The sequence below is a fragment of the Mus caroli genome, unplaced genomic scaffold, assembly GCF_978045245.1.
Source record: "Mus caroli unplaced genomic scaffold, Mus_caroli_1 scaffold_9, whole genome shotgun sequence".
NCBI lineage: Eukaryota > Metazoa > Chordata > Mammalia > Rodentia > Muridae > Mus > Mus caroli.
The window spans coordinates 98,545,976-98,573,061 of NW_028227264.1; the positions used below are offsets into that span (position 1 = coordinate 98,545,976).

General features: G+C 41.1%; 1 protein-coding gene across 5 annotated transcripts in view; it reads left to right on the top strand.

The window, feature by feature from the left end:
* Atp2b1 (ATPase plasma membrane Ca2+ transporting 1) overlaps positions 1 to 27,086 on the top strand; it is a 106,162-nt gene that overhangs the window by 35,831 nt on the left and 43,245 nt on the right. For all 5 annotated transcript variants that reach the window (XM_029482166.2, XM_085843116.1, XM_085843117.1 and 2 more), the window contains exons 2-3: positions 13,944 to 14,374; positions 24,810 to 25,007. In XM_029482166.2, the coding sequence (XP_029338026.1) occupies positions 14,167 to 14,374; positions 24,810 to 25,007 (406 nt within the window). In that variant the 5' untranslated portion in view covers positions 13,944 to 14,166. The remainder of the gene's footprint in view (positions 1 to 13,943; positions 14,375 to 24,809; positions 25,008 to 27,086) is intronic.

The following is a 27,086-nucleotide window of genomic DNA, read 5'->3' on the forward strand; positions in this document are numbered from 1 at the left end:
ATGTAAATATCTGATGTGATTGCCCTTTCCACCAAAGAGTTGTGACCCACAAGTTGAGAGCCACTGTTATAGAGGGACTGACTTAGGAATATTGGGTAGATAGAGCAGATCAGAGTTGCTTTTGCCAGTAAGTGATAGTAGATACATTGACTGGAGGAGCATTTCTGAAATAACCTATGAAACACTGGCTCCAGGGTGTATTAGTAGGTGTTAATGGGGGGGGGGGGATGAGGGAGGCAGGCAGGCAGGGAGGGGAAGAAAGTTAAAATTAAGCTCAGGAAATGCAACATATACCATTTCCCTCTTAGAGTCCCATGTGTGCAAGGCTGAGAAAAGGCTGAAGAGACGTGTTTTACTGGGCTGGTAGAAACTCCATTAGAGTTCCGTGAGTTAGTCCCTCTTTAGGACATCCAGACTCGGTTACTAGAATGAATTTAGGCTTAGAGTTTGAAATTTTAGTGTCAAGCGAGTAAAATGAACAGACAGAACTTGAAGAGGAAAATACCAGTGTGCAGGTGCAGTCTGAACTGAACACACACTCTTCTGTGTGGGCCTTCAGGTGTGCACTAGCCGCTAATACCTTGTATGTGCAGAGATATACACGATTAGATTCCACCGTGCTGTATAGAGGAGGGTAGGAATCTAAAGTCCTAAGTGGGTACTGACCTTGGACTGTACTGAGGTAGGTATAGAGGTAGTGGTGGGGAGAGACAGAAAGTGGCTAGGAAAGCCAGTCACGGAGAAGGAATTGCCTGTGGAATGCTGCGGGGGCTGTCCATGAGAAGAGTAGATAGGAGGGGAAGATGATCCGTCTTACTTGCACACACTTGAGAAAACTGAGGCCAGCAGATGTGACCTGCTAGGGACTAAGGGCCAGGATAGCCTAGCCGAAAATCTTGTTCCTCTGATGTTCATTCTTACACTCAGATTGGAAGAAGGAAGAGGTAACAGATGATGGTGGACACGTGTCTCATCTTGCGAGGGAGAGGATGAGCTGTCCCTGAGAGGATCTCACAGGACGGGAATAATCCTATCCTGTTGTAGATTTACCTCGTAATGAGTTGAACTCGGAGTCGCCAAAGCTCAGTGTACATGTCCTGACAGCGTTCATGAGCTGGATATAAAAATCAGAATGCCAGTTAACTGATTTATGGTATTTAAAGTACATTTGTGTGTGTGTGTGGTAGATGAGTGTGACTGTACACACATTTTTGACTGTATGGAGTGGAGGCCAGGTGTCAGCACTGGGTGTCTCCTCTGTCACTTTTCACCCATTGTTTGAGACAGGGTTGCTCAATGAACCAAGAGCTCGCTCCGTCAGCTGGACTGACTGGTCAGCAGACATCTGAGATCCTCCCAGCCCTGTCCTTCAGTGGTGGGCAATTTGAAAGGGAGGTTTACAGATGGGGCCTCCACTCCTGGCTTTCACATGGCGCAGAGAACCCAGGTCCTCTCAATTCCACTTGAGGAATGTTTTTTAAAGGTCATTGTCAGAAACTCTCCAAGCCTGCCTATGCACAGATAGGTTACACAGACAAGAGTAAAAAGTTATTATATTATATTACATTATTATATTATATATCAATCATATTGGGATTTGTAGATCATGTTGTGCCTTGTTCATGGGGATTGGGAGGATTACCTAGCATGAGCCATACATTGTGTGTAACAGAAAACGACTTAGAACAGTACCTGCTCAGGTGTGCGCTTTAATTCTGGTAACTACTGCTAGTGACTCACTTCCTTCCATCTGTGACACACAGACTACTGAAGCTCACCGTGTGCTTCTGTCACTTTACGCTGAATGTGGTTTACACTAAGCCTGGGTTTTCCTCCTCAGTCTTTGGTTGCTTTGCTCTGGACGACCAGCCTGTTTCTCCCTGTGGAATGCATCCCCGTTGAGTTATGCTGATTTATCCAGTGTATCTAGCAATCATAGATCTGGAGACCCGGGCTCTATTTTATTCTTTTGAGGGCTTTTGCTCAAAGTGTTCTTTCTGTTTCCCTCCATGTGCTGGGTTTAACCTCGTGAAACTGTTGCTGTTTGACTGATTTTCGTCTATAGAAATGGCACTGGCATTTGGCTTGACCTAATGCAAGGGTTTTTACTTTTTACTTCCTCCTAGATGTTTCCATCAAGACAAAGTCAGTTAAGTCTGAAGCTTTTTCGTCTCTTCACTAGAAGGACCTGGACTTTTGGTTTTCTGTGTTCAGATTCTAAGACGGTTCTTCTGAAGGCCGGATGTCTCATTGTACTGTGCCATTGCCCTTTCCTTGTTCAGACTGGCGTGAAGCATATACTCTTGGTTGGTTCGTAAGCGTATTGAAGATGTTACTCAGTGCTTACATTATTAAAGAGGCCAAAGGGCATACGATCAGGACATTGACGTCATTGCACTTGGCATCTTTAAATAAGCTGTTGGTGGATTAAAAAAAAAAATCAGGGTCCCAAGCAGTTAATAAAAACAGCATTTTGACTTTGTGTTGTACACATTACATTTAGAACATTAGGGAAGTGTGCTTACTATTTATTTTTAAGTATATCTATCTTTTGTTTATTATTTAAAATATAACCTGGAAGCTAGCTTCCCACTTCTTCCTAATTGCTGGTTTTTGTCTCTTTACAGTATTTGGTTATAATTGTTGGGTACATGTGTTTCTGTGTTTTCCTCCCTAAATATTATGCAGCAAGGAGTTTTCCAAGTTTTTGTCTTAGTTTTCTTTAATGTTTTTTTTTTTCAAGAATCTTAAATATTTAATAATTTAAATATCTGATTTTAACCACAGGAAGAAAACTTTTCTCCCCTCTTTAGGTGACCATTTGCTATTCTTTCAAATATTAGCCAACCTAGTTTGGGAATTAGCTGTTATAAAATTCTTAAGCTTTTTGAAATTTTTAAATTTCATTTGGAGTCACTGTATGAAAAGACGTCACATACCTTCAAATACCAAAATTAGCACATTTGTCTGTTTAATAAATGTATACTATGCACCCTCCACGATACAGTGTTAATATTAAGTATATAGTAGGAATCTAGTTAAAATATTTTGTTGCAGCCGGGCGTGGTGGCGCACGTCTTTAATCCCAGCACTCGGGAGGCAGAGGCAGGCGGATTTCTGAGTTCGAGGCCAGCCTGGTCTACAAAGTGAGTTCCAGGACAGCCAAGGCTACACAGAGAAACCCTGTCTCAAAAAAAAAAAAAAAAAAAAAAAATTGTTGCTCGTCAAAATCATCACAATAGCTTGAGTTCTCTGAGTGCTCGATCTGTATCAGTGCTGGCTCTAACAGCAAGCTAAGTCAGACAGTTAAAATGAACAATTTGCTCAAGTTTTAAAAATTAGGATGGTGAGACAGTATTTGTCAAGGTCACTCTGCTAGTTCAAGAAAATGTGACATGGGCTATGTGATGCTGTGGACTAACCATCATTCCTGTTCTGATTAACTGGTGGGTCACGTGGCCTTGTGATGAAGGAACCCTGGCTTCTGTGAAACACAGTCTGCCTTGCTAGCCCCTGAATGAGCCTTCCTTCCTAAAGAACCATGCTGTCTTTATTGGTGTGGCCACGTGTGCTCCAGTTCAGTTTAATTACCCTGTGTTGAGCAGTTTTTATGGACAAAGGGCTGTTGCTGGAGTGGTCACTAGGAGATGCAGAAATGAATGACTCTCCTGACTTCAGGCATCCTTGGGGTTTAACAAGGAAGGATGCAGTCTGCATAGGACAGAGGCCTTGAAAGACCATGGGAACACATCAGTGGATTGTTCCCATGCTTTCAGGCCAGAGGAAGGGGGTAATGCAGAGAAGAAGCCCATTAGTGGAAAAGGAATAGGTCATCTTTCACAAGGGTGCATGCACCAGTGTGGCAGTTGGGGCCCTTTGCTAGCGCGTGGGTCTGTTGGAGATCTCTGGGACTCATGAGCTAGATAGAGGCTTCCCAGTTTCCATCACTGTCCTCCAAGAACTCTTCCTCTTCCTCATTCATGCACTTCACGTTCAGTAATGCTAAGAAGGGAAATTAAACTTGTTTCTGGTCTTCTCAAAAGATGGCACAAATATCTTTAGTCTTATAAAGTGATTTCACTTGTCTTTATTAATAGCAGAAAGAAAGAGTCAACAAATTAGAAGATTACTTGTTTCCTCATTGGCTCTATAGTGACCTTCAGTTTCAGTTATTTTCTTTATGTTACTGTAAATGTGTGTGGGGGCTGGGGGCAGGGGGAGTGTGCACATGCTTGCAGACCAAAGGCTCTAAGATCCCCTGGGACCAGAGTTGCAGGCAGTTTCAGGTGGCCTGTGTGCATTTTAGGAACTGAACCCTGGTCCCCTGGAACACCTGCTACAGCTCTTAACTATTGAGCTATCTCCCAGCCCTTACCTTCTCCTTTATGTGACTTCTGCTGCTGTTATTTTAGCATTCTGTCATGGAGGTGCAGGTTGTACTTTAGGAGAGAAGATTCGTTTCTGTAAAACTCTTTGGAGATAGAAATAATGCTTTTATCACACGACCAGCTGTTCTTGTGCCACCTCCTTGTTGTCATGCTCCCGATGGCATCAGAGTGTCATGACTGTTTTCATCTTAACCACCCTGTACTCCTGGTTCTGGTGAGGGCTATTCTAGACAGTGAAGCCGGAAATCGTTCTTGAAGTCCCACACTTGTTAATACTTAGTTGTTTGTTCGCCATTTCCTTTGTGAGTCCTTGGGTCGTGTTTGTTTGTCCTTGCTTGTACACTTGTCTTTTTCCTTTGTAGACTGTGAACAGTCCTCAAGTTGCATTGAGGACAGAGGTTTCTAGTAGGTGTGGTAGAAGGAGATGAAACTGGATAAGCTTGTGGGTTAAGAAAATCCAGGAGAGGGATGCTTCTTAAAGGAAGAGAAAGAGAGAGTCTTTCATAGGGTAGAATGTATGTGACTATTGGACAGAGCCATGGACATGGGTTGTTTTTTGTTTTTTGTTTTTTCTTTCAGATGTCTTTGGGACTGATAGAAACTTTAGGAAGAAATGGTTTAGATGAGACAGGGTTAAGTATAATATTGGTGATTTCACTTGAAGTACTGCAGAATATTTAAATGATGATGTGGGTCCGCAGCTGTAATGTAACCTGGAGCAAGAAAGCAAGGTAGCAGATGGAGGCCATGTTGTTCTATGAGTTGCCAAGAGAGTCCGGCAAATACATGCAGTGATGCCCTCATTGAGGATGCTGTAAAGATTTAAAAGGCCAGTGAATTTGGTTCGAGGTGTATGAGAACTAAGTGATACAGTGAATAGAAGAGAGGAATGCTGGGTAACAAGACAGCTGCATAGAGAACGGTGGGGCCTGGAAAGCAACTTGAGATCATTAATCACTGTAATCTCATCTCAGTAGTGTGTGCTCAGGGATGGATCCAGTTGCCAACCTCAAGGAGAGAATCAGGGATGAAGTTGCATTGAGGACAGATGTTTCTAGTAGGTGTGGTAGAAGGACATGAAACTGGATAGCTCCTGGGTTAAGAAAATCCAGGAGAGGGATGCTTCTCAAGGGAAAAGAAAGACATGGTCTTTTATGGGGTAGAATGTATGTGAATATCGGCAAGCCAAGTGAGAGACCTAACTGAAAGGCATTGAGATGCTGTCCTGCAGTGGCAATTAAGGAAACAGGCTTACTCCAGGAGTGCAGATCACGTAAGAAAGTCGTGAAATCAGACTAGGAATATTCTGGGAAGATGAGATGTCAGTCAGTTGTATATTACAGTGACTCATGTAAGTTATTAATGAACTAAAACTTGATTCTTTGGGGGGGCGCAGAGGTTTTTATTTTTTATTTTTATTTTTGGTTTGGTTTGGCTTTGTGGTTTGGTTTTCTTTGGTTTGGTTTGAGACAAGGTCTCATCCAGCCCTGGCTGGCCTAGAACCTGTTATGTAGACCAGAACTCAGGACAGTTGGCCTACCTCTGTTTCCCCTGTTTCCTGAACACCGGAATTAAAGGCATGTGTCACTATGTCTAGCCTTAAGAAGTGTTTTAGTTTGTTTTTCAGTGGGTAGGGTTGGTGCAAGCAAGCCCGAGACAGAAACTGGATAACATCAAGTTCAAGCCCAGCCAGCATATATACCAAGTTGCAGGATACCTAGAGAGGCATACTGAGTCCTTTTCTCCTCCCTCTCTCTCTTTCTCTCCCTCTCCCTCTCCCTCTCCCTCTCCCTCTCCCTCTCCCTCTCCCTCTCCCTCTCCCTCTCCCTCTCTCTCTTTTTTACCACCCAGGTCCTCAATTAGTTAAAGATGTCTTTTTTTTTTTTTTAATCCAGATGGCTTGTGTCTTCAAGGGGTCAGTAATTAACCAGATGGGCTTAGTAGGAAGATCAGAGAAAGTCATTCATAAAGACACAGGGAAGTTAGCTTTTGAGGGAAGCTAGTATTGCTAAGGAGTCTGGTGGCCTTAGAAGTCAGAACATGTGACAAGATTTGGTAAACTAATCAGAGAAGTTGTGCCAGAGAGGAAATCTGAAAATAGAGTAATTCCAGGTGATGACCCTATTGGGTGGCACTAGCCTTTAGTTACGGTCAGAACAAAGGAAGGCCAGCAATTGGTGGGGGTGGGGGAGTAAAAGGAGAAAGATTGGGAATTTGGGAAGAGCTTAGAGGACCATTGGTGATGTGATGGAGTGCGCCACAGTTCTGATGCCCAGACTCTCTGCACTTTATTGAGTTAACCATAAATCCAATGCTGCTAATATCTTTTTAAAATGTAGTTTATTTTCCAGTCACATTACTTGAACTAGCATGAAAGGAAGTATTGATTTCCCCCCCCCCCCCAAGCTCCTCTTCAGCACCTATAGCTAGAGATTGCAAAAGACCATCTACAGCCAGACTCCATAAATGCAGTAGAAAGGAAGACGCGGGCAAGGGCTTCATCCTCTCGGCTTGGTGCTCAGTTTTCAAGTGCTGGGGCAAATCTTTGAAATTACAGAGTTTTCAATTAGTGAAACAGAAAAGCTCATGTCAGTTTGCAGAAAAGAGTTAGCCTCCCTCAGGACTGCCGGCTTTATTTTTGTGAGGCTGTTGGGTGACATAATGAGCATCCTGTTTCCCTAAGCATGAACGTGTAGGCTCTTGTGAATTGACAGGCTAGAAGCTCTTGAGCACTGAGTAGGCCGGCGGAGCAGCTGGCGTGACATTCAAGTGTTCATGGTGCCTCTTAGCTCCTGAACAGAAGGGAAAAACACTGTTTTAAATTAGAAATCTCTTCCTTGACTGAAGCTGAAAATTTCAGCACCAGAGAGACTAGAAAATGATAGAACATTTGGTTCTCATATTTAACCGGAGGTATAGTATGTTCTTATATTTGGTAAATTGCACAGGATTATATAAAATTAACTTTATTTTGGAGCTTTTCAAAAGCACCCCCCTCAGCAAAAACCTTTGCAACCAAGAATCTTGCTGTAAAAATGAAAGATGCCTAAGTAGATCAACAGAAAAATGAAAGATGCCTAAGTAGATCAACAGAATTGGGGGGGAAAAAGTGTAGTTTATCTTAGAGGTATGAATAGAAGGTAGCTATGTAATTCAAGCATTTTGTTAAATTTGTTAAAATCAATGCCTTAAGGTGTTTAAACTTTTTTAGTTTGAAAGTAGAAAATTATTCACAGTATTTGTGAAATATGAGACTTAAGTAGAAAAATATCAGTGTATTTGGTATTAAAACCAAAACAGTTCAGAGTACCAGCTCACAAAATATTTTTAGAAAATAATCTGCTTTGAGTTAGTTATTCATGCAAATTACGAATGAGTAATTTGCCTATTTTGTCTAGGAACTTTTGGGTCAAAATGGACATCCAACAGTTCATGAGTCAAAGTTCAGGTCAGAGTCTCATAAAATAGTGACTCACAAGAGTGACAGCAGGATCAATATCCCTAGCATCCCAGAATTTAGAAATATGTTTTCCTACTGTGTGCTGCATCAATTGAAGACTTTTCTGAGGTGGAGCCCAGCAGGGCCCATTTTAAGAGCCCTACAAACATTACCAATTAAGTAGACAGTGGGATTGAGAAGTACAGATCTGCAGTACATAGTACCAATAACGTTAAAATTTATCATGTTTGTTAAATCGAGAGGTTGTGGTTTGTTGATTCTGTAGGTACATCCTTGCGAGATTAGGCCAGTCTCCTCATAGATGTGGGTGTCACACTAGTCCACTGGATAAGATTCTACCAACTTACCTGATCGTAAAGCAAACAGATCTCTAGTTATCATTAAGATATCTGTGCTTTAGTTCATTGACATTGAAATCTTTATTGTATACACTAAGTGCTGTGTTGTTGTGAACTTGTAGTCTTAGTATGTGCTGGAAATGGAAGTTATCAAAAGCCCAGAGATGTGGTCGGATGGCCAGTCTATGCCTCTGCTTCATTTGAGGCTGGCATACGCTTTTATAGATGAAAAGTTACTGGGAATAAGAGTTGTGTTGAGGGAAGATAGAGAAGCGCTTTTTCATACTTTCTCCGAGCCCGACTGCTGTGTGTGCTTTAATCGTGAAATTGTGAAATTCTGAAATAAGAGAAAAACAAAATTCTTACACTTGCACTTGCAAGTAGATTTTTATTATCTAAAAGCCAATCTCATTTTCTGTGACTAAGACCAGATGAAAACAGTTACTGTCACCCAACCCTGCCCCACTGGCTTCCCTGACAGTTGTTCAGGGAGCAGAGCAGGGTGTGGAAAGTGAAAACATGCAGCCAGAGAGAGACAACCCTGTGGTGGAAAGGAGAGTCCAGCGGTGGAGGGATTAAAACAGCAGAAACTTCAAGAGTGGGGCAGTGGCAGAGAGTAGCAAAGGTTGCCAGGAAGTCAAACAAGGACTGTGTGATCTTCAGGTTCAGGATCATGGGAATCACCGGTCATCGAGAAAGTAGTTTCTCCTGCATAGGAGAAGCTGGAATGGAGGGAGTTGATCAGGGAGAGAGAGGGAAGAAAATCGGAACAGTGCGTTTCAAGGGATTGTGGCTACTTGTGGGTTTGGGGATTGGGAGTTTTATACCATTGTTGCTTAGGAGCCCTTGCTAAGTTAACTCCTGTACTGATCTGATATATTTCTATTTGTTACGGTTAACTTTAACAGTTTATTCCTCCAATAAGCATGCTATATCTTCCAAGCTTTATGAAATACTAAAGCTCAGAATTGTTGCTTGGCCTGCTCTCAGTGATCTAGGACCATTGTTCAAAACGGTTGTCAGTAGTGTATAATTCATTTGAGACTCTCTGAAAATGTATGTATGTATGTATGTATGGATGGATGTATATACACCCATGCACATATTTTTTTGAAGCTGGCCACTCACTGTGTAGACCAGTCTAGCCTTGAACTCCCAGAGATCCTAATTCCTCTCCCCCATTGCTGGGATTAAAGGCATGTGCCACCAAGCACAGCCTGAAGTACTTTTCACTTTCTACTGTCTAAAAGGATTCAGAGGGAAATAAAACGACCCATCTTTATACCAAGATGGCTCAAAGACTCCTCAAATGCTAACCTTCTCAGAAATTAGCATATATTTTAAACATGTGGTAAGGTTTTTTTTGTTGTTCTGTTATTGAATTGCCATTACTTTATGCAGAGCTGCCTTTTCAAATAGATTACAGCTCAAGGCACAAACTAAAAGCATTTTCACTCAATAAACATTGAGCCCTCACTGTATCCCAGACACAGATGAGAGTTAAAAATCAATAGGACAGATCCTATCCTGGGGTCACAGGTCACTGGGAAAGACATAGAGAGGTGATTTTCTCAAATCGTTACAGATTTGAGAAAACAGCTGTGCTGAGAGAGCAGGTTAGGTCCTCTTCTGTTCTAAGAATCCGCCCCCGCCTACCCTCAGACATTTGCCGAAGCATTCATGCTGGGCTTACTGCTTGGCGCAGCTGCGACTACTTTTACAGTACCCGATCTCTGCCTGGAATAGTCTTCTAGGAGATAAGTAAATTACGGAGGGAGTGAGGATGGTAGGCAGGGATCTTTGGAGATTGATTAATCAGGCATTGTGAACAGTGCTTGTTTTCTGTTGTATCAGATCTGTGTAAATGAGATCCTGCTTGGACTGTGTGTGTGTGTGTGTGTGTGTGTGTGTGTGTGTGTGTATGTAGAGAGAGAGACAGAGAGAGACAGAGAAAGAGACACAGAGAGATGGGGAGAGAGAGGGAGAGAACATGCATTTAATAGGAATTAACTTCTAACTAAGCTATGTAGACTTTATGTTCTTTTAGAGTTCTTTGAAAAACATAAAGCAGAAGTTCTGAGTCATATTAAATTTGATTTTTCCCTTGGCTTCCTAATTCTTAACCCAATTTCTAATTGATTTAATGAAATAATTTGGATGCGCTGTAATTTGTAAAGGAAGCTCCCACCATTCGTGATTTTAAATTATGTGCTCTCTCTGAAGAGAAACTATAGTGTCAGACCACATGCTCTTGCCACTGTTAGAATTATATCTAATAGTTGGCAGTAAGGTACTACCACTTCTTAAGAAGAGATATCTCGGCTGTTGAAAGATTTCGGGTTTTTAGGGCAGGAATCTGGTGGGAGTGTTTTGCCCTCCCGCAGAAGTAGCTATGGAAGTAGTGTGAAGTTTTCTTGCTGAGACACAAGACGGCATAGAGCATTTCTTTCCTTTTCGTGATTTTTAAGTGGAGTAGGCAGTTGGTCTGGTCTAAGGTGTAGTAATTATCTACCCGCCCCTCAAGGGACCTTTAAGGCAGCAGAAGTTCTGAACCTCTGAGTCAAGACCCTATTGGGTGTTGAATGAACCTTTCGCAGGAGTCACTGGAGACCATCAGAAAACCCAGATCTTTATATTTTGATGCATAATAGTAGCGAAATTACAGCTATAAAATAGCAATGGAAATCATTTTCTGGCTGGGGATCACCACAACCCGAGGAACTGTATTAAAGACTCGCAGCATTAGGAACGTTGAGAACCACAGCTCTCAGGGGCTGGGGTTCAGGTTGTCCACACTAACTTGAATGTAATTGAAGAAGACTGACAGAGCAGGCTGGTTCTCTAAGTTACAAAGCAGCTATGGATAAAATGCTGGTCACAGAGAGAAACAGTTCCAGAGGTCAGTGATCCGTCTCTTAACTGCCTGTCGGGGTATAAAGGAAATGGAATTGATTTTATGCGGATACACACATGTGCATGCATATTCCACACATGCTGAGAGAGAAGGGGAGTTAAGACGGAATTCTCTTCACATGTTCTTTTGTGAGAATTTGTAAAAGCTGTAGTCCCAAACTATTTTTGAGTCCCTTGATCTATCTAATGGCTAAGTGTACAGTGTAGTGACAGCTATTTCACTGGATGGCAGGTAGACATCAGCACATTGTTAGGACATGTACCCTGACTTCAGGCTTAGCCGTTTCCTTTTGTTTTACTAATTCAGTGTTTACTGTGTGGTGATCAAGAAGTGTTTGGCTTCAGCATCTGTAAAATGGGAAATTGAACTTTAACTCCCATATCCCTTAAATTATATGACTCCTTCATAACTCTTACTTAACAAAGTGAGGGCTTGTGCTTGTTGTTAAATTATGCTTAAATTAATTTTACAAAATGTAATATTATTCCAGAAAATTGGTGATTTTTGTGATTAAGGTTGACACCTTACTATTAACTTGATAATGCCAAGTAATATCAAGTTAACACATATTTAGCTTTGATAAATTTGGCCTTTGCCTTTCATATATGCTGACACATTTTTATATATATTTGTAAAGTTATGTTTTGGAATTAAATATAAGATGATCATACATGTGTGCCAATTAAATTTCGCCTCATTGCCATCTGTCTGTTTGGATCCTGATCCATTATCTAACATGTTTTCCAGTTACCCAGCTTTAAACTTTTATACACTGAATAAGCACACGTCTCACATCTTCAGCTCACCAGCATACGTTTAGAATCATCCAAGAGTTGGGACGCCCGTTTAGAAGACAGTCTTGTTGCTGATGTTCTTAGTAATAACAGCACATGGTTTTGGCTATAGGAATCTTATGTTGGTATATGGATTAAAATCATTTCATAGAATGTTTTATATGACTATATTTCATTTCATAAATCACTTAGCGCTTCTCTTTTATTTCTTGTAGTTTGTGTAAATGATTCTTACAATCTGGAGTTATCACTATTGGCCTTTATTGAATCTAGGTAACTTCCACAGAGCTTCCTCTGCGGTCTCTTTAAGTCAGTCTACCTTGTGAAGGAAGGAATTGAGATTGTGTTATTAACAGCACTGTCTCTTAGCTTACTGAGCAGGTGGACTTCACAGTCATGCTTTGTGTTCTCCTGTGCCTGCCCATTCCTAGGAATGCTTATGTGTGGGAAGAATTCACCCAGATTTCCCCATTTGAAGATTATAGCTATTCTTGCCCCGTGTCAGGCTACAGCTTTTGTATTTCCATAAAACCTCAGACTATGAACAGTGGTTTAGTTAGAAGTGTCATTTATTTTGGGATATATTTTATAGGCTAAGCGTCCTAAATAGAGTTGTGTGTCTTCTTTATGACATCACCTTTCTGACGTATCAGCCTCCACTTAAATTTTTTTTTCTTAAGCCTTTAAAATGGAGGGTGAAATGTCTTTGAAGAACAAAGAGGATCAAAATAGACGATCTGGTTTCTATTCCGTATTTTATTTGAAACCAAAATTAGTTTGTCTCTTACATGACTATCACTTTAAGGCTAACAAATACAGCATTTTTTGATGTTGCCCTTGGCATTTTTGTCAGCCACTGGCCTAAGGGAATGAAGGAGTAAAGAAGGAGACAGCAGCGGGAGCCAATGGATGACCTGGAAGGAGAAGGTAGCTGAGGGGTAACTAGTAGGTCAGGGCTGAACTAGGGAGTCTACTTACGAGACTGGCTGCTCTGTGTTTCTCCTCAACAGCCTTTTCTCAAGCTGTTTCCTTGATGTAATGGAATTGACTATAATCATGGACTCGAACAAAGCTCTGGACCCATCCAGTATAGCAAACTCAACTTCTAAAATCAATTTCTTGATAAGTGGTTGGAAAAAGCAAGGACAGGACAGACTTTACTCATTGTTTAAGCCAGGGCCTTAAATAGGGAGGCCGAGGGAGGCTCATGTTCATCCTGCATGCACTCACCTGTCCATCATCCATCCTGCTGGGCCTGGCCTTCCCTGTTGGAGCTTGTAGTGCGCAGTGATCATAGTAGCTCTCCGTGTTTCTCACAGACTTAAACACACTAAGAGGCAACAAGCTGGTAGGTCACACAGAGGCAGAGCAGAAGTCTCCTTGACAGTCTGTTCCGGTCTCATTGCTACTTCTGAAGTAGGAAGAACATGGGGCCAATGGTTTTCTGTGGAACTCAGTTCAAATTTCGTAAGCACTAGGGAAAGGCTGTTGAGGTGACAACCAAAATCCACAACAGTTTCTGTTTAATATTGATTTGCTTGTATAGATCATGTGTTTGACTGCTTTATGACCAACAGAAATGTCCATTGTAAACTAGTAAGTGGGAAAACTTGGTGGAGGCCATACAATTAGTAGGCCTTAGTGTTCTGGATAGAGTAAGAGATAGTATTATTTAATTTTAACAGTTAAATAAGAGGATAGGTTTAAGGTAATTAGCAAAGTTGGAGCTAAGCACTTGGGCGGTAACTTAGTAATACACCACACACACACACACACACACACACATACACACACATACAAGAAGTTCATTAACAATGTTCACTTTCATTTGATACTAAGTTCTCGTGACTAAATAAACTATGCTTATTATTATTATTATTATTATTATTATTATTATTATACTATGATCCAAAACCATAGTTCATAAATATTTGTAACTAGTGTACTTCGTCTAGCTACCTGGTAGCATTTAAAAAGCATGCTTGCATGCATGGGTAACAAACACTCTTGAGAATGAACTATTAACACCGAAATCTTTTCTTCTTACAGATGTATACATCTCGAGACTGAGAGGAAGAAACAAGTCATGGGCCAGTGGTCAAGATACTTCTCTGGGAATTGTTGCTGCTGATACTGCTCTTCAGAGTCCTACAATGAGTGTGTGGTTTAAGGAAGATTTTCATATTTAAAAGATTTTCAGCTTGGAAATACACATCAAGTGAAAATTTCATTCTTCTGGGAAACATTTTCCTCCTAATAAATTATCCTTGTGATGGGCGACATGGCCAACAACTCAGTTGCGTATAGCGGTGTGAAGAACTCTTTGAAAGAAGCTAACCATGATGGAGACTTTGGAATTACGCTTACAGAGCTGCGAGCTCTCATGGAGCTCAGATCCACGGATGCATTACGGAAAATACAGGAGAGCTATGGAGATGTCTATGGCATTTGCACCAAGTTGAAAACATCTCCCAATGAAGGTAAGTCTTGTGTTGATTGGCCACTGCAGCTGGGAGGAGTGTTTATCCAGCTCAGGTGGAAACATGTTGATACTGTCTTGGCTGTTGCTTGATCACGCCATGACTTTAGTAGTAAGTTGTCAGCTTGCTGCGGTTTGAATCGGTTAACTTACACTTTGCAGAGTGGCAAGCTGAACTATTTTGTCCTTTTGTCTACATTAGTGTTCCAGATTACAATAACAAGATTGCCCTTCGCTGGAGGTGTAGAGGATAGAACTGAGAGTGGTGCCCCCCAGGGGATTCAGTGGAAATAAACTGCTCACTAGCCTTCGTTTTGCCCGTATCTTAAAATAGTTCTCACTTCCAGTAGCCGTCAAAGTTGTTTTTGCTCATGGGACCTAATCTAAACTTTTAATAATCAGTCAACTGAGATCTGAATGCAAATTTTTAGATAGATGGCACTCAGTCTCTCACTTAGTAAACATCTATGTGGTCAGATTATGTCGAATTTCCCGTCCTGGAAAAGGCTTTAGCTTCATGGAATCTCATTTATAGCATGGACTTTCCTGTGCATCTGACCTTTGAAATGATCTGACAGAGTTAGTCTTACTGTTCATAAACCTAAGGATACAACGGTTTCATTATTATAATTATTATTAAGCTGTTTTCTCTACATTTTCATAACATTACTGCTGGTGGCAGTACTTTACGTAACATAACAGCAAAAGATGATTTCCAGAATTATTCAGGAATTTCCAATCAGACCAGCAGAGTTCTTTGAAAGTATTTGTGTCGTCATATGTGAACTTGCTCGCTGCTCACTCTGACAGGTGGGCCCTTTGGGTTCTCTGATGACACAGTGCTGAGGAACCCAGAGTCCCTGCTCACCCGTGTCTTAAATAAAGTGACGTCATCTCACTGGGTGACAGCTCAAGATTTATTTGCATCTTTTCAAGTCAGAACTACTAACATCGTAGACTTTGTTATACCTCAGTAATATGGTAAAGCTTGAGGCTTGTTCATTATGCAAATGTGCTTTGAGATTACCCTACTTTTTGACATGCTAGATGTATACCTTAATGTGCTCTTTTAGTTTTCTTTACTCATGTGTATTGTATTTCATCTAAACCCCAATTGGTGATTGCTTCATGATCACCAAATTAATAAGAATTATTAACATTAAAGAACCCTCCTTGTCACATATATTTATTCATAAAAGAAATATTGATTGGTTGGGGTTGTAGCCCATTAGCAGAGCACTTACCTAATATACATAATCCATAGGTTGGATGTTCAGCACTGCAGAAGGTGTGTATTGAACTTTAGTTTCAGATATATGACTGACTGACTGCCCTTCACCCAGCCATATTTCTGTATTTTGTTGCTATGAGTGACTAGAGTCTTTGTTTTCTAATTGTTGGATAGACCTCTCCTACCGTCTTGTCATCTTTTGCAAGTGTGATTTCTCGTTAATTTGTAGTACAGATTCCTTTATTATTTTGAGTATTATGTTTCATTGTTTTTTAATTAGTTAATGAATTAATTGGAAATTTTGCTTCTAGAAATTCTGGGAAGAAGAGATTATTTACTCTTGACAACATGGTAGAAGCCATGAATGGTCTCTGGAGAACTGATTTAACAGTTATTTTCCCTTTATTGTGTGTGCTTTGAGGCAGTAAGTGAAATTACACACTGTTTTTCCCTCTTCATGACACTGAGAATTAATGTTTCCTAAAATGTGTATAAATTGATCGTGATAGTTTATATACAAATAATTTTTCATCTTGAAATACTCTTTTAAAAGATTCCAAAACATTCTATTGTAAGCATATTTGTGTTTATAGTTACTGGAATATAACCAAAATGGCAGGAAACTTCATAGAAATATTTCCCAATGACTCTTCATAGCTTTCACTTATTAGGAATATTTCACTCCAAGATCTTAACATTATGTCACTGATCAACCAGGTGAATCAGGATCAAATAAGCAGCTGGGTTTGTGTGGCCCCTACACACAAACAAAAAGGTGTGTCTAGACTGTAAATACATGCCTTTTTGTTAGAGTAATCTGTATTCAGGGGGTGTGAGAACTGAAGTGGTTTTCACACTACATGGGTTTTATTGCTGAAACTAAAGGTATCCCTTGTCCCTTCAGTGCATTTGTTTATGAGTCACTCCCCGACATGGCCTTTGATCTGACTTGGTGCTTTGCATGTTCCATAGATTCCATATATCTCCCTGAGATGGAAGGGTATTGGCAATTGTTGGAGGAAATTCTGAGTATAAAATGGAACACAGGGCCCCTAAAGAAGAAGCTAGAGAAAGTACCCAAGGAGCTAAAGGGGTTGGCAACCCTATAAGAGGATCAACAATATGAACTAACCAGTACCCCACAAAACTGTGTCTCTAGTTGCATATGTAGCAGAAGATGGCCTAGTCGGCCATCAATGGGAAGAGAGACCCTTGGTATTGCGAAATCATATGCCCCAGTACAGGGAAATGCCAGGGCCAGGAAGCGGGAGAGGGGAGGATAGGGGACTTTCGGAATAGCATTTGAAATGTAAATGAAGAAAATATCTAATAAAAAATGAAAAAAATTAAGTTACATCTGGCACTCAGAAATTTTACTGCAATATATATGTGCCTTAAAATTGCTCAAGTATAATATTAGAAAGTGTCTGCTCTGTGACAGGTACTTTTTAGGCCCTGGGCATATATCCATGAATAAAACAAAGATCTGTACTTTATTCTCAGAGGAGCAGGACAGTTCACCTTGTTAAATGTATAGTGTCTAAGTTAAATACACTGTGGTAGTGTATTAGGCTTAAGAGAAAAATGAGTGGAGAAGAAAACTCATGCTAGAGGTGCCTTCCTTAGACTTGTCATGTCTGAAGGAGCAGCTCAAGATTTTTCTTAGGAATAGCAACAACAAAGACATTAGCACTTACATTACATAACTTTTTTGTGCTAGATTGGCTATTAGTACTTCCTTACAAATGTAAGTCCATTTTATCCTTAAAACTCCTTTATCCTATTTTATAGGCAAAAAGAAGGTTAAACAGCTTGCCCAAAGCGACACTTCAGCTGTGGTATCTGAGAAAATGCTTTTAACTGGCACAAGGGACTGCTTTTTTTGTAAAAGTTCAGTCCGTATACCTTACAGAAGGGCTGAGATACTGAGAGAGAGCTGCTTTGTTCTTGTCTCTTAATTTTTCCCCTCAGTGGAAAAACAGACTTATTTTTGGAGTTAAATGGTGGGTAAATGGTCTTGTGTGTCAACTTTCTGTCAGTAACAAAATACCTGAAATAATCAATGCTGAAAGGATTTTTATCATGATCACTTGGCCCATTGGCTTGGGGCTGGAAGGAAGCAGTAACTATTAGCAAGAGTACATGGCTGGGAATCCCAGGGAAGGGCCCCTTTGGGAGGCATTCAGTGGCCAGGCTGTGGAGTTCTCCTCACACTGAGGCCGTTAGAAGCATGCCCTTCCATCCAGGAAGCTGGGTTTCTTGCTTCCCCATTTTCTCCACCAGCTTACCACGTGGTGTCTAAAAAGGTATGATTTGAGCCCGTTCTCAGGAATACAACAAATAGTATTTGTAGACCAATAGAACGTGTTTGGGCCAGATGAAATTTTTCCATCTTTCTGATTAGCTGTCATAATTCCTGAGAGGGGATTGAAATTAAAAGTTCAGGGTAAAATGAAGGTGAGACTTGGAATGTCATATTTTAGCGGTATCTTTTAGACCAAGCATGTATCTCACGTTCCTCAGAGCTTCGTGCTAAAATAATCTGTTTATAACATCCTAACACCTAGAATTCTTTTAAACTGTTCTTCTCTCGTGTTTTACTTTCCTCTATCGAGTCTATTATTCCTGCTCTAAATCCCATTTCTCGGTCCACTAATTTTCACGGTGGCTTCCGGGGTCTTTTCTACCTTACCCCCGTTATCTTTCTTGTGCTTTGTGCTGGGTGGCAGAGAAGACTCGGCTGCAGGCTTCTGGATGCATGCCTCTAGTTCCAGTATCATATTTGTTATGTTGTAATACTACACCACACAAGGTATAAAAGTGAATTAATACAAATTAAAGACAGATGCTGAGTTACCGGGCATGGCTTCGTGCACCACAGAGGGAAGAAGTCAGGTGAAGTGGAGCTTTCTAAGTGATGTTTATCAAAATGAGGCAAAAGAGGGGCTGAAATAAAAACCAACAGGGGAAGCTAAAGATGTCTTTAGGAACAGTGGCGGTGCATGATGGGAGCAGGAGAGGCTTAGTAGCTGTTGTCATTGGTTGCCTAGTTTCCATGTTTTAAGTGACAGCTGATATTTGCTCTCCCTAGAAGTAAGTCTCTGGCACCTGTGTACTTTGACCTTGTCTCCATGTAGTGATACAGTTTAACGTTTAGAGAAAATCGACCTTTCCTTAGGGATAAATCATTAGTGACTTAGGGGCTGGAAAAAAATGCTCTCATGCCCTGTGGTTTGGGCTCGGTTTTGCAGATTAGCACCAGTGTTTGCATGGCTGTGGTGTGTTAGCATGTACGGTCTTGTGCTTCTGAGTTCCATGTCGCTCCCGCACAGCCTGGTCCGAGAAAAGGGTTGCTTGCCACTGTAGTAGAGCATTGAATGCTATTTTGATACCTGCTCTGGTCACTTGTTTTCATTGCTTATAGATTTTTTTTTTTTTAAGCTGTGTTAATCAGTTGTCCAACTCCGTAGCAAGCATATAACTTTAAAAGTCATACTTGAACCTGAAGTAACATGTCATTGGCTTTCTATTGTGCTTCTAAGTTTCATGGTTAGGTAACAGTAGATTGAATTCCCTTTCAAACTACTCCCTTTCTGTCTTCTGAACATATTCCTGGAGGTCTCCTTGCTTCTGCATGTTCTCCTCCTCCCCTGTCCCTTCCTGGTCTGCGGGTTTCTGGTGGTTGGTACACCCTTCTGGGCAGTGCCATCCAAAAGCCCATTGATGATGACGTCACAGGCCACCACCTGGGTGCTCCTAGTTCCCAGATGAACAGTTCCTGCTAGGATTCTCCTCCACCTGGAGGGTGAAGCCCCAGTCCCTCATGCTTTTCCTACAACTCCGCTCCTGAACCTCTGCAAACCTTGCTGCTGAAGCCGTCACCCGTGTGGCTGCCACGTGAGAAACTTGAATGGCTTTGATTTCTATGTGAATTTTTTAAACCCATTCTGGTGTAGTCGTTAAGCCTTGGGAATTCTTCATTCTTTTTACCCATGGTGTCTCTTTCATTGTGCCCTGTGGGTAGGATCCACTGTCTTATCTTCCAAAAATTGAGCTGGGGTAATAATTGGTGTCTCTGCCTGTCCTGTTTCTGATCTTAAAGCCACCTATTGGTTAGCATTGCTTTTGAAATGAAGCTTAGACTTCTCCAGTAGACCTAGAACTCTCCTTGTGATCTGGTTCTAAGTTGATCCTTTTTCCTATCTTTGGTTCTTAATGTTTGAGGCAGAGAATCTTTCATTTTTCTTAAAAATGGTATGTCACATTGTTAGCTCTTGTTTCTTGTCTTTTTAGTCTCTAGCACATTTTACCTCCACCTACAACACTATATAAGGAGAGTATCAAGATTGAGATACCAAAAATGAGTATATTGGAATTTCTTCACCCATCACAGCCCTGTGAGTTTGGAGTCCGTTTTTGTGTATACTTTCTTAGTGTCCCCTCCACTGCCATCTAATATGTAATACACTGGGTGTGTCTGATTATTAGTCATCCCTACCAAACTCTGAGTCGTTTAAGGTCAAGAACCAGGGAAAAGCATCCTGCCCGACCCATCCTGTGTGCTCTGTACCTTCCCACAGTGCCTGGCACGTGGGATATGGGAACACATATTTAAGTCTGACTTTAGATGGAAGGATTGAAAGTTGGAGCGTCAGTGAGGGATCACCTTCTCCTTCAAAGCTGAAACAGTGAAGAAGGATGCACATAAACACATTGCCATAAACTCTTCAGTCTGTGTCCTTCTCTCCTATATAGGGAAGTCACCTTAACTGTTATACCCACCCACCCCCACCGACACACAGGCATGTACACACATATACATCCATAGTCACACAGTTCCTAGTTGTATGTGGAATAGATTATTCTTGATTCTCAGCTAAATCTACCTGCATCAAACACTCCAGTAAACAACCACCACCACCACCTCCTCCTCCTCCACCTCCTCCTCCTCCTCCTCCTCCTCCTCTCCTAAGTTAGAAGCAACAATTGAGATGCAGCCGTCGATATTCCTTACAAGAGTCATGGGGACTTGATATAATTGGTTTTGATTCTCTCTGCTCCAGTATAAGATGGTGCTGTTACTCTGTCTTACCTGTTCAACTGATCAGTTTCCGGCTACCTTTTTCTCCCCACCTTGGTGGATGCAGACATAGAAAGGGGATACATTTGGAGCCTTCTATGCATTGTGGTTGTCTGTTCTCTTCATGGAGCTAACTGTGCTTGACCTTGGCTGGTTGCCCGTGTGCCCTAAGCAGCCAAGCCCACAGGACTCCGCAGAATTCTCTTGACAGTCCTTAATACGTTATCTGTAATAATTTGCTACTTCTCTTATTTCAAACCCAGGACCAGGTGGTTTCCTTGCTCCCCATACTCTGCTCAGCAGTGGCAGCATCTTCCCGATGTCCGCCACACTGACACCCTCACGTGGATTCCGTGCCCTTGCCTCTTCACAGGTCTTCCTCTAATAATAATCCACAAGTCATGTATCATCCTGTCATCTCTCTGTTCTCTTCATTTCCTTTGGTAGGTAACCTGCTTTGAAATCTGCCACCCATCTTTGAGAAAACAAGCAATGCCCTCTCTAGCTCACCTTTACTAATTTATTTCTCCCCACTGTATTACACTTCTAGGGGGAGGGAGGGAGGGGGAGGGTTCTCCTCACTCCTTGCCATTGTCTCCTCAATCCTTTCTAACCAGACCACACATGCTGGAGGGTTCTCCTCAAGCTCATCATCTTTTGTTTAGTGAAGGAAAAATGGATCGTTTTCTGCCTGTGTCTTGCTTAGCCCTCTCCCACTCCCCCAGCATTTCCTGGAGTCAGCAGTATCATCTTTTAAACCCCTTTCTTATGGAAGCATCTGTAGTACTCTGTGAGCCTGCTTCCTTCTGTCCTGGGTTCTGTCGTAGCACATCCTTCATGTTAGCCTTCCTGCCTGCTCTCTAAGGATGCTCTCATCTGCCTGGTGTCTCCAGCCTAGAATCCTTGCCTGTTGCTAGCCCTCCGCCTCAGACTTTGCAGAGAATTCTGAATATGACTGCCATTCAGCTTACTAGATACTGCCCCTTGTTTGCTCAGGTCTACAAAACAGAACTCTTAATTCCCTGTTCCCCTTCCACCAGCCCTGTGGTTCCCAAAGCCTGCCCTGCCCTATCTTAGTAAACAGCTGCCGCCCATCCGCCCACTCGAGTGCACACGTGTCAGCCGTGATTTTCAGTTAAACCCACCAGCTTCAAACATTCCAGTAAACCACCCCCACTCAAGTCCTTGTACCAAAAAAAAAAAAAAAAAAAGTTAAAAGTTAAGTCTAGATACCATTCTTTCTTTTTCTCTCTTCCTTTCATCCTACATCCTTCATTCCTCACATTTGTCTGATCTCCTTCCAGGGTACCTGGCAGATCCAGTTACTCCTCTCTCTGCCTCTCCATCTAAAATCCAGAATCAAGCACTTCTGTCTCTCTGCACAGCACAGCAGCCTCTTGACCGGGTCTTTCCCCTGGAGCACTCCAACAGAGCCATATGAATGACCTTTCTAAATTGCACATTAGTTATCACTTCCCTCCTTTAAAACTGCCAGGTAGTTTCCATCACAGTTAAAGTGAATAATGATCATCTTTTATGTCCCCCCACAATCTTGCCTTTTTTTGGGGGGGGGGACCCATTCTTCTTTCTTTGCTCCTTGATCACTGGACCTGAGCCACATTGCTTTGCTTCTGGTTCCTAAATCTTGTAGCCCTTTGTTGATCTCTGGCTTTTGCGTCTGTGCTGTTGAAAGCGCCTCCCTCTGGCCTTCTCATGACTGACTCTTCCTCATCGTTGGTCAGACTCATTCAGGTGGTAGTTTGTTAGAAAGGCTGATGTAGTCTACTCAGAATTCTGGAGGCTTCTGAAAAATCATTTTCCCTGAATTCCAGGTATCTTTTAATCTTAAACATATCTGTTTGTCTCTTTCGGGCATAATTTACACTTGCTGGGTGTAGAACTGGCCCCAGTGTGTAGAAGAGTGTCTGTCTGCTGTGTAGAAGAGTGTCTGCTGTGTAGAAGAGTGTCTGCTGTGTAGAAGAGTGTCTGCTGTGTAGAAGAGTGTCTGCTGTCTGGAGTTGCTTGATAGCAAGTTACAACTCACAAAACCCTTTGCTTCACAATACCAAGACTATTAAATCTCTAATTAAATCTCTAATTCAAGTTTGTGTTCCAAATGGGCTTGACACGTCTAGCGTTCACATTTGTAACTTGTCTTCCCCCCCTACTTAGTGAACTTTACCCTGTAATGTTTTATTTGCAGAGTTAATGCCTTCTGCTTTTTTCTTCAAAACAACCTTGTCGGTTATTCCAACAAATGGTACTGCTGCTCCCTCCAAGATGAAAAGTAAAACAAGATTTCAGGATGGGACCTGCATCTTATGTCTTCTAGTTCTCTAGCAACTTCCCCCTTGTATGGTGTAAGCATGTGCTTAGCTGTACGTGATGTTTAGAAAAGTCACAGGGACCCTTAAAGCTACTTGCTTTTCTTGGTGCTCTCTTTAACTGTGTGGCTTTTCTTTTCAATATTAACATAAAACATTGTAGCTAATAAAAGATAAAATTGTGATTATCATGGTAATATTGTTAAGGTGATCAGACGTAAGTTGTGTGATCAATGGAAATCTCCATTAGGGAAGACTTTTTAAAAATGTATACCCATTTCTTAGAAAGTGGAGAGCAACATGGAGCAGACAAGCATTTGGCCTTCTTCCTCCTTACTGTGAGGTCACTGAAGCAGGAGTCTAAACAAATGACCCAGACTTACCAGACTCTGGTGTTCCCTTTTTTACTGTAGTCTTCTCTTGTCTTCGTTCTGGTGATCCGTCTCAGAGTTGAGAGTGCTCCGAGGAAAGTTTTGGTTGACTTGTCTTAAGGCTTTCTGAAGCCTTGAAGTGTGGCCATGTTACATTATTAGTGAGAAAATTCTCTGGAATCTTCTTTTGGTACATTCAACAGTGATGACTTCGGATCTACATGTTTGTTTCTTGTCCTAGTGATGCAGTCAGATATCTCTGGCTTTATTCTTGGCTCAACATTGAGATGAACGGAAGCACTGAAAACAAGAGCCTTCTCTTCTAGTAATGCCGTCCTTTCCTGATTTCTTTCTTGCCTTTCATAAATGGGATCCTACTAGATTAAAAAAAAAGTAGAAAAAATTTAAAAATTTAGAAAGTTTTGAATTAAGGTCTAATCTGACAAATTGGAGGGAGTGTCTTGGTACCTCTCCACTTTCACTGTTCTTAAATAAACTGAGAGAAGGTGAGCTCTGTGGATGATCTGTTGGCATTCCGAGCTCCACCACCGTGTCTGTGCACGGTTAGAGGATTCTTTCTGTATCTGTGTTTGTCCGGATGGATAAGATCAGACTGGGATGTGGTTGATACAGTGAAGGAAAGGAAAGGTGGTGTGTCAACTCTCTCAGGCTCCCCCTCCTGTCTTTCACCTCCCACAGCCTCAACAATGAGTGCCATCCTGTAGTCTGGCGTTTCCCCAACAGCAGTGGTAGCTGCAGCTCCCTTTCTTGACAGGCCGTTGTGAATCTTCTGCTTCGTGACACAAAAATCTCACCATTCTTCTTAAAACCAACATTTTAGTAGAGACGCTTTTAAAGGTTGTGTTAAAATTAACTCTTCATTCTTCCATAAGTAAGGATAAAAAAACAAAGCATTTTGCTCATTTGCAGATTAGCTAGTCAACATTTAATACCTAAAGCAAATCTGCCTTGTATCTTCTTATGGAAATGCTCCCATTTTAAAGGGACTCATTCCTAAAACCAGGGAAGCGATTAATTTTAACATTAAAAAATTATCCACTTGGTGTCTATAAAAAGTATGGTCAAAAGATGCAAAGGAAGCAAGGTAAAGGTAAAAACTTTAAAGCCGTTGAAGAAAGGGTTTCTTGCAATGCATGCTGGGCATCAAGCTCCAGGCCTTTCCCTTGCCTACCCATGTGACCCACTCTTAAGTTAGCTACTTAAAAATGTGTACTTGGAGTAAACCTCCGTGTGTTTCTGACTGACTTACACTCTTGTGTGTTTAGAGTAAAAAGAGCAAAGGTAAACACCCCGACACAGTCCTGGGACTTACAGTCTGAAGGGGAACAAATGAATGTGCTTTGCATGAAGTGGACACTTCCACTTACAAGTCCCCAGACTTCACCAGAACGTGTTTTCTCTTTTATCAGGTTTAAGTGGAAACCCTGCAGATCTAGAAAGAAGAGAAGCAGTGTTTGGAAAGAACTTTATACCTCCTAAGAAGCCAAAAACCTTTCTTCAGTTAGTCTGGGAAGCGCTACAAGATGTCACTTTAATTATACTAGAAATTGCAGCCATAGTCTCACTGGGCCTTTCTTTTTATCAACCTCCGGAAGGGGATAATGCACGTAAGTAAATACAAGTGGGGGAGGGTTCTTTCTGTGTGATGCTAGCTCGGCATATTTGCTTAATAATAATAATAATAATAACAACAACAACAAAATAGTAATAATGCCAAATATCAGTTATTGACTGCCGTGTGATGAGCTCTGTCCTAAGCACTTCAAGGATATCATCCCAGATGATTTTCACGGTAACTCACAGTTTCATTGTTGCCTGCATCATATCAGTTTAATTGTTCTTCCATGCATGTATACTGAGTGGATCTAGATATGAATCTGGCCACTGCACATGTATGATACGTGTTTGATACTGCCTGCTAGCAGGAGTTTCTCAAGTCTTCAAATTTTACTTTACTTTATATAGAAATGCTTACACATAGGTTTAATGCCCTTCATCCTGCAATGCTTGAGACCTAGGCGTTGGATTTCATGTCTTTGGATTCAGGAGTATTTGCAGAATGCATATATAATGAGATTCCTGGGGAAAGGGCCTGTCCGAGTGCCACATGTATTTATGGCTCAGATATACATCCCCTGAAGGTAATTTTGTGCAATATTTTAAAGAATTATCTGCATAATTTCCTGGCTAGAGTTTTCCAATGTGGCATCATGTCTGTGCTCAAAAAGTTTCACATATTTGAGTATTTTGGATTTGGGGGGGATTCAATCTGTGGGGAACATTGTGACCCAAGAGGAAGTGTAGCCTAGAGAGAGCAGATCAGCTTCAGTGTCTATCCACAGACAGTTTCTGTGTGCTCTTAACATCCTGTGGTTTTCATTCATCCTTTCAGTGTCATCTTTGCCCTTCAAAAGGCTTTGTTATAGTGAGTGTCATGATTCCTAGTCTATACACTATAGTATAGTCTATATATTAGCGAATCTAGCCTGGATATTTGGATACTATATTCAAATCAGCCTATAGTGTGTTGTATCAAAACTCACTCTTCCGAGTTGTTTTGTTCATGGAAGTTTCATTCTTAGGCATTCTACACCATGAAGAGTTTCACTTAAAAAGTATTGGTAGCTCTAAAAGCTGTTTATGTAACGATACAAAGAAATTTTACAAGGTGTGCCTAGGACTTGAGTGAGCATCTTCCTGATTTTTAAGCAGATCAGTCAAAGAATGTGTATGCGTATCTTACATAACACAGAGCAGAGCTTCCGAGCAATGGTGCTATTAAAGTTTGATCAAAACCAGTCCTCATTGTTCACTGGACAGTTCCTCCAACTGAGACACCAAAAAAAAAAAAAAAAGATCCAGATTTTGTATCATGTTTTATAGGGACGTAAAATTGTCCCTAGATCAGAATCACTGGTACAGATAACAAAGTATTTTGATAATATACTTGTCAGTATTTGGGTATCATCATCATAATAATAAACAATTTTTATTTAAGTAAATGGTGTACACTTTTTTGTGGGAAATATAGAGGAAGAAAAGCTAATAAGAAAATAATATTTACTGAAAAATACCACTTTTTACATTTTTACTACTTCTAGTGTATACATCCTTCCAGATTCTAAAAAGTCCATGTGTATCTCTGTGTCGTCATGTGTGTGAGCGTGTGCAGGCTCTCTGCAGGTCTTAAAACTTACAACTGAACTCTCTAGTTTCCATTTACTCAACCTTCACTATAGAATATTGAAAATGATATTCTAAATTTTTTTGATATTCTAAACTTTAGTTAAAAAACAATTTTTAAAATTTTATTTTTAACAGTTTTTCCCAAGATTGTAAGGAAAATATTTTCAGTGGTGTGAAATTTATTGTGTGCAAAGTCTAGGCCAGCCTTCCTCGCATCTAAGCTACTTCATTTATCAGATATCCTGACTAGAAATGCCCTCAAATGTGATAGAAATTCTGCTCATTGAGTACGTCTGAGGTGATTAGATTATCCTAAAGACTTTTTAAGATTCAGAATCCACTAGAACTTATTGATGAGACCTAGATTTCTGTCCCATGGAAGTTTTATGCAAGACAGGACAGGCTGGTGCCTGGAGCTCATAGGTCAGCCAGCCCAGCACAATCAGTGAGCTTCAAGATCAATGAAAGATACTGCCTAAAAAGATAAAGGTGATGAGGGA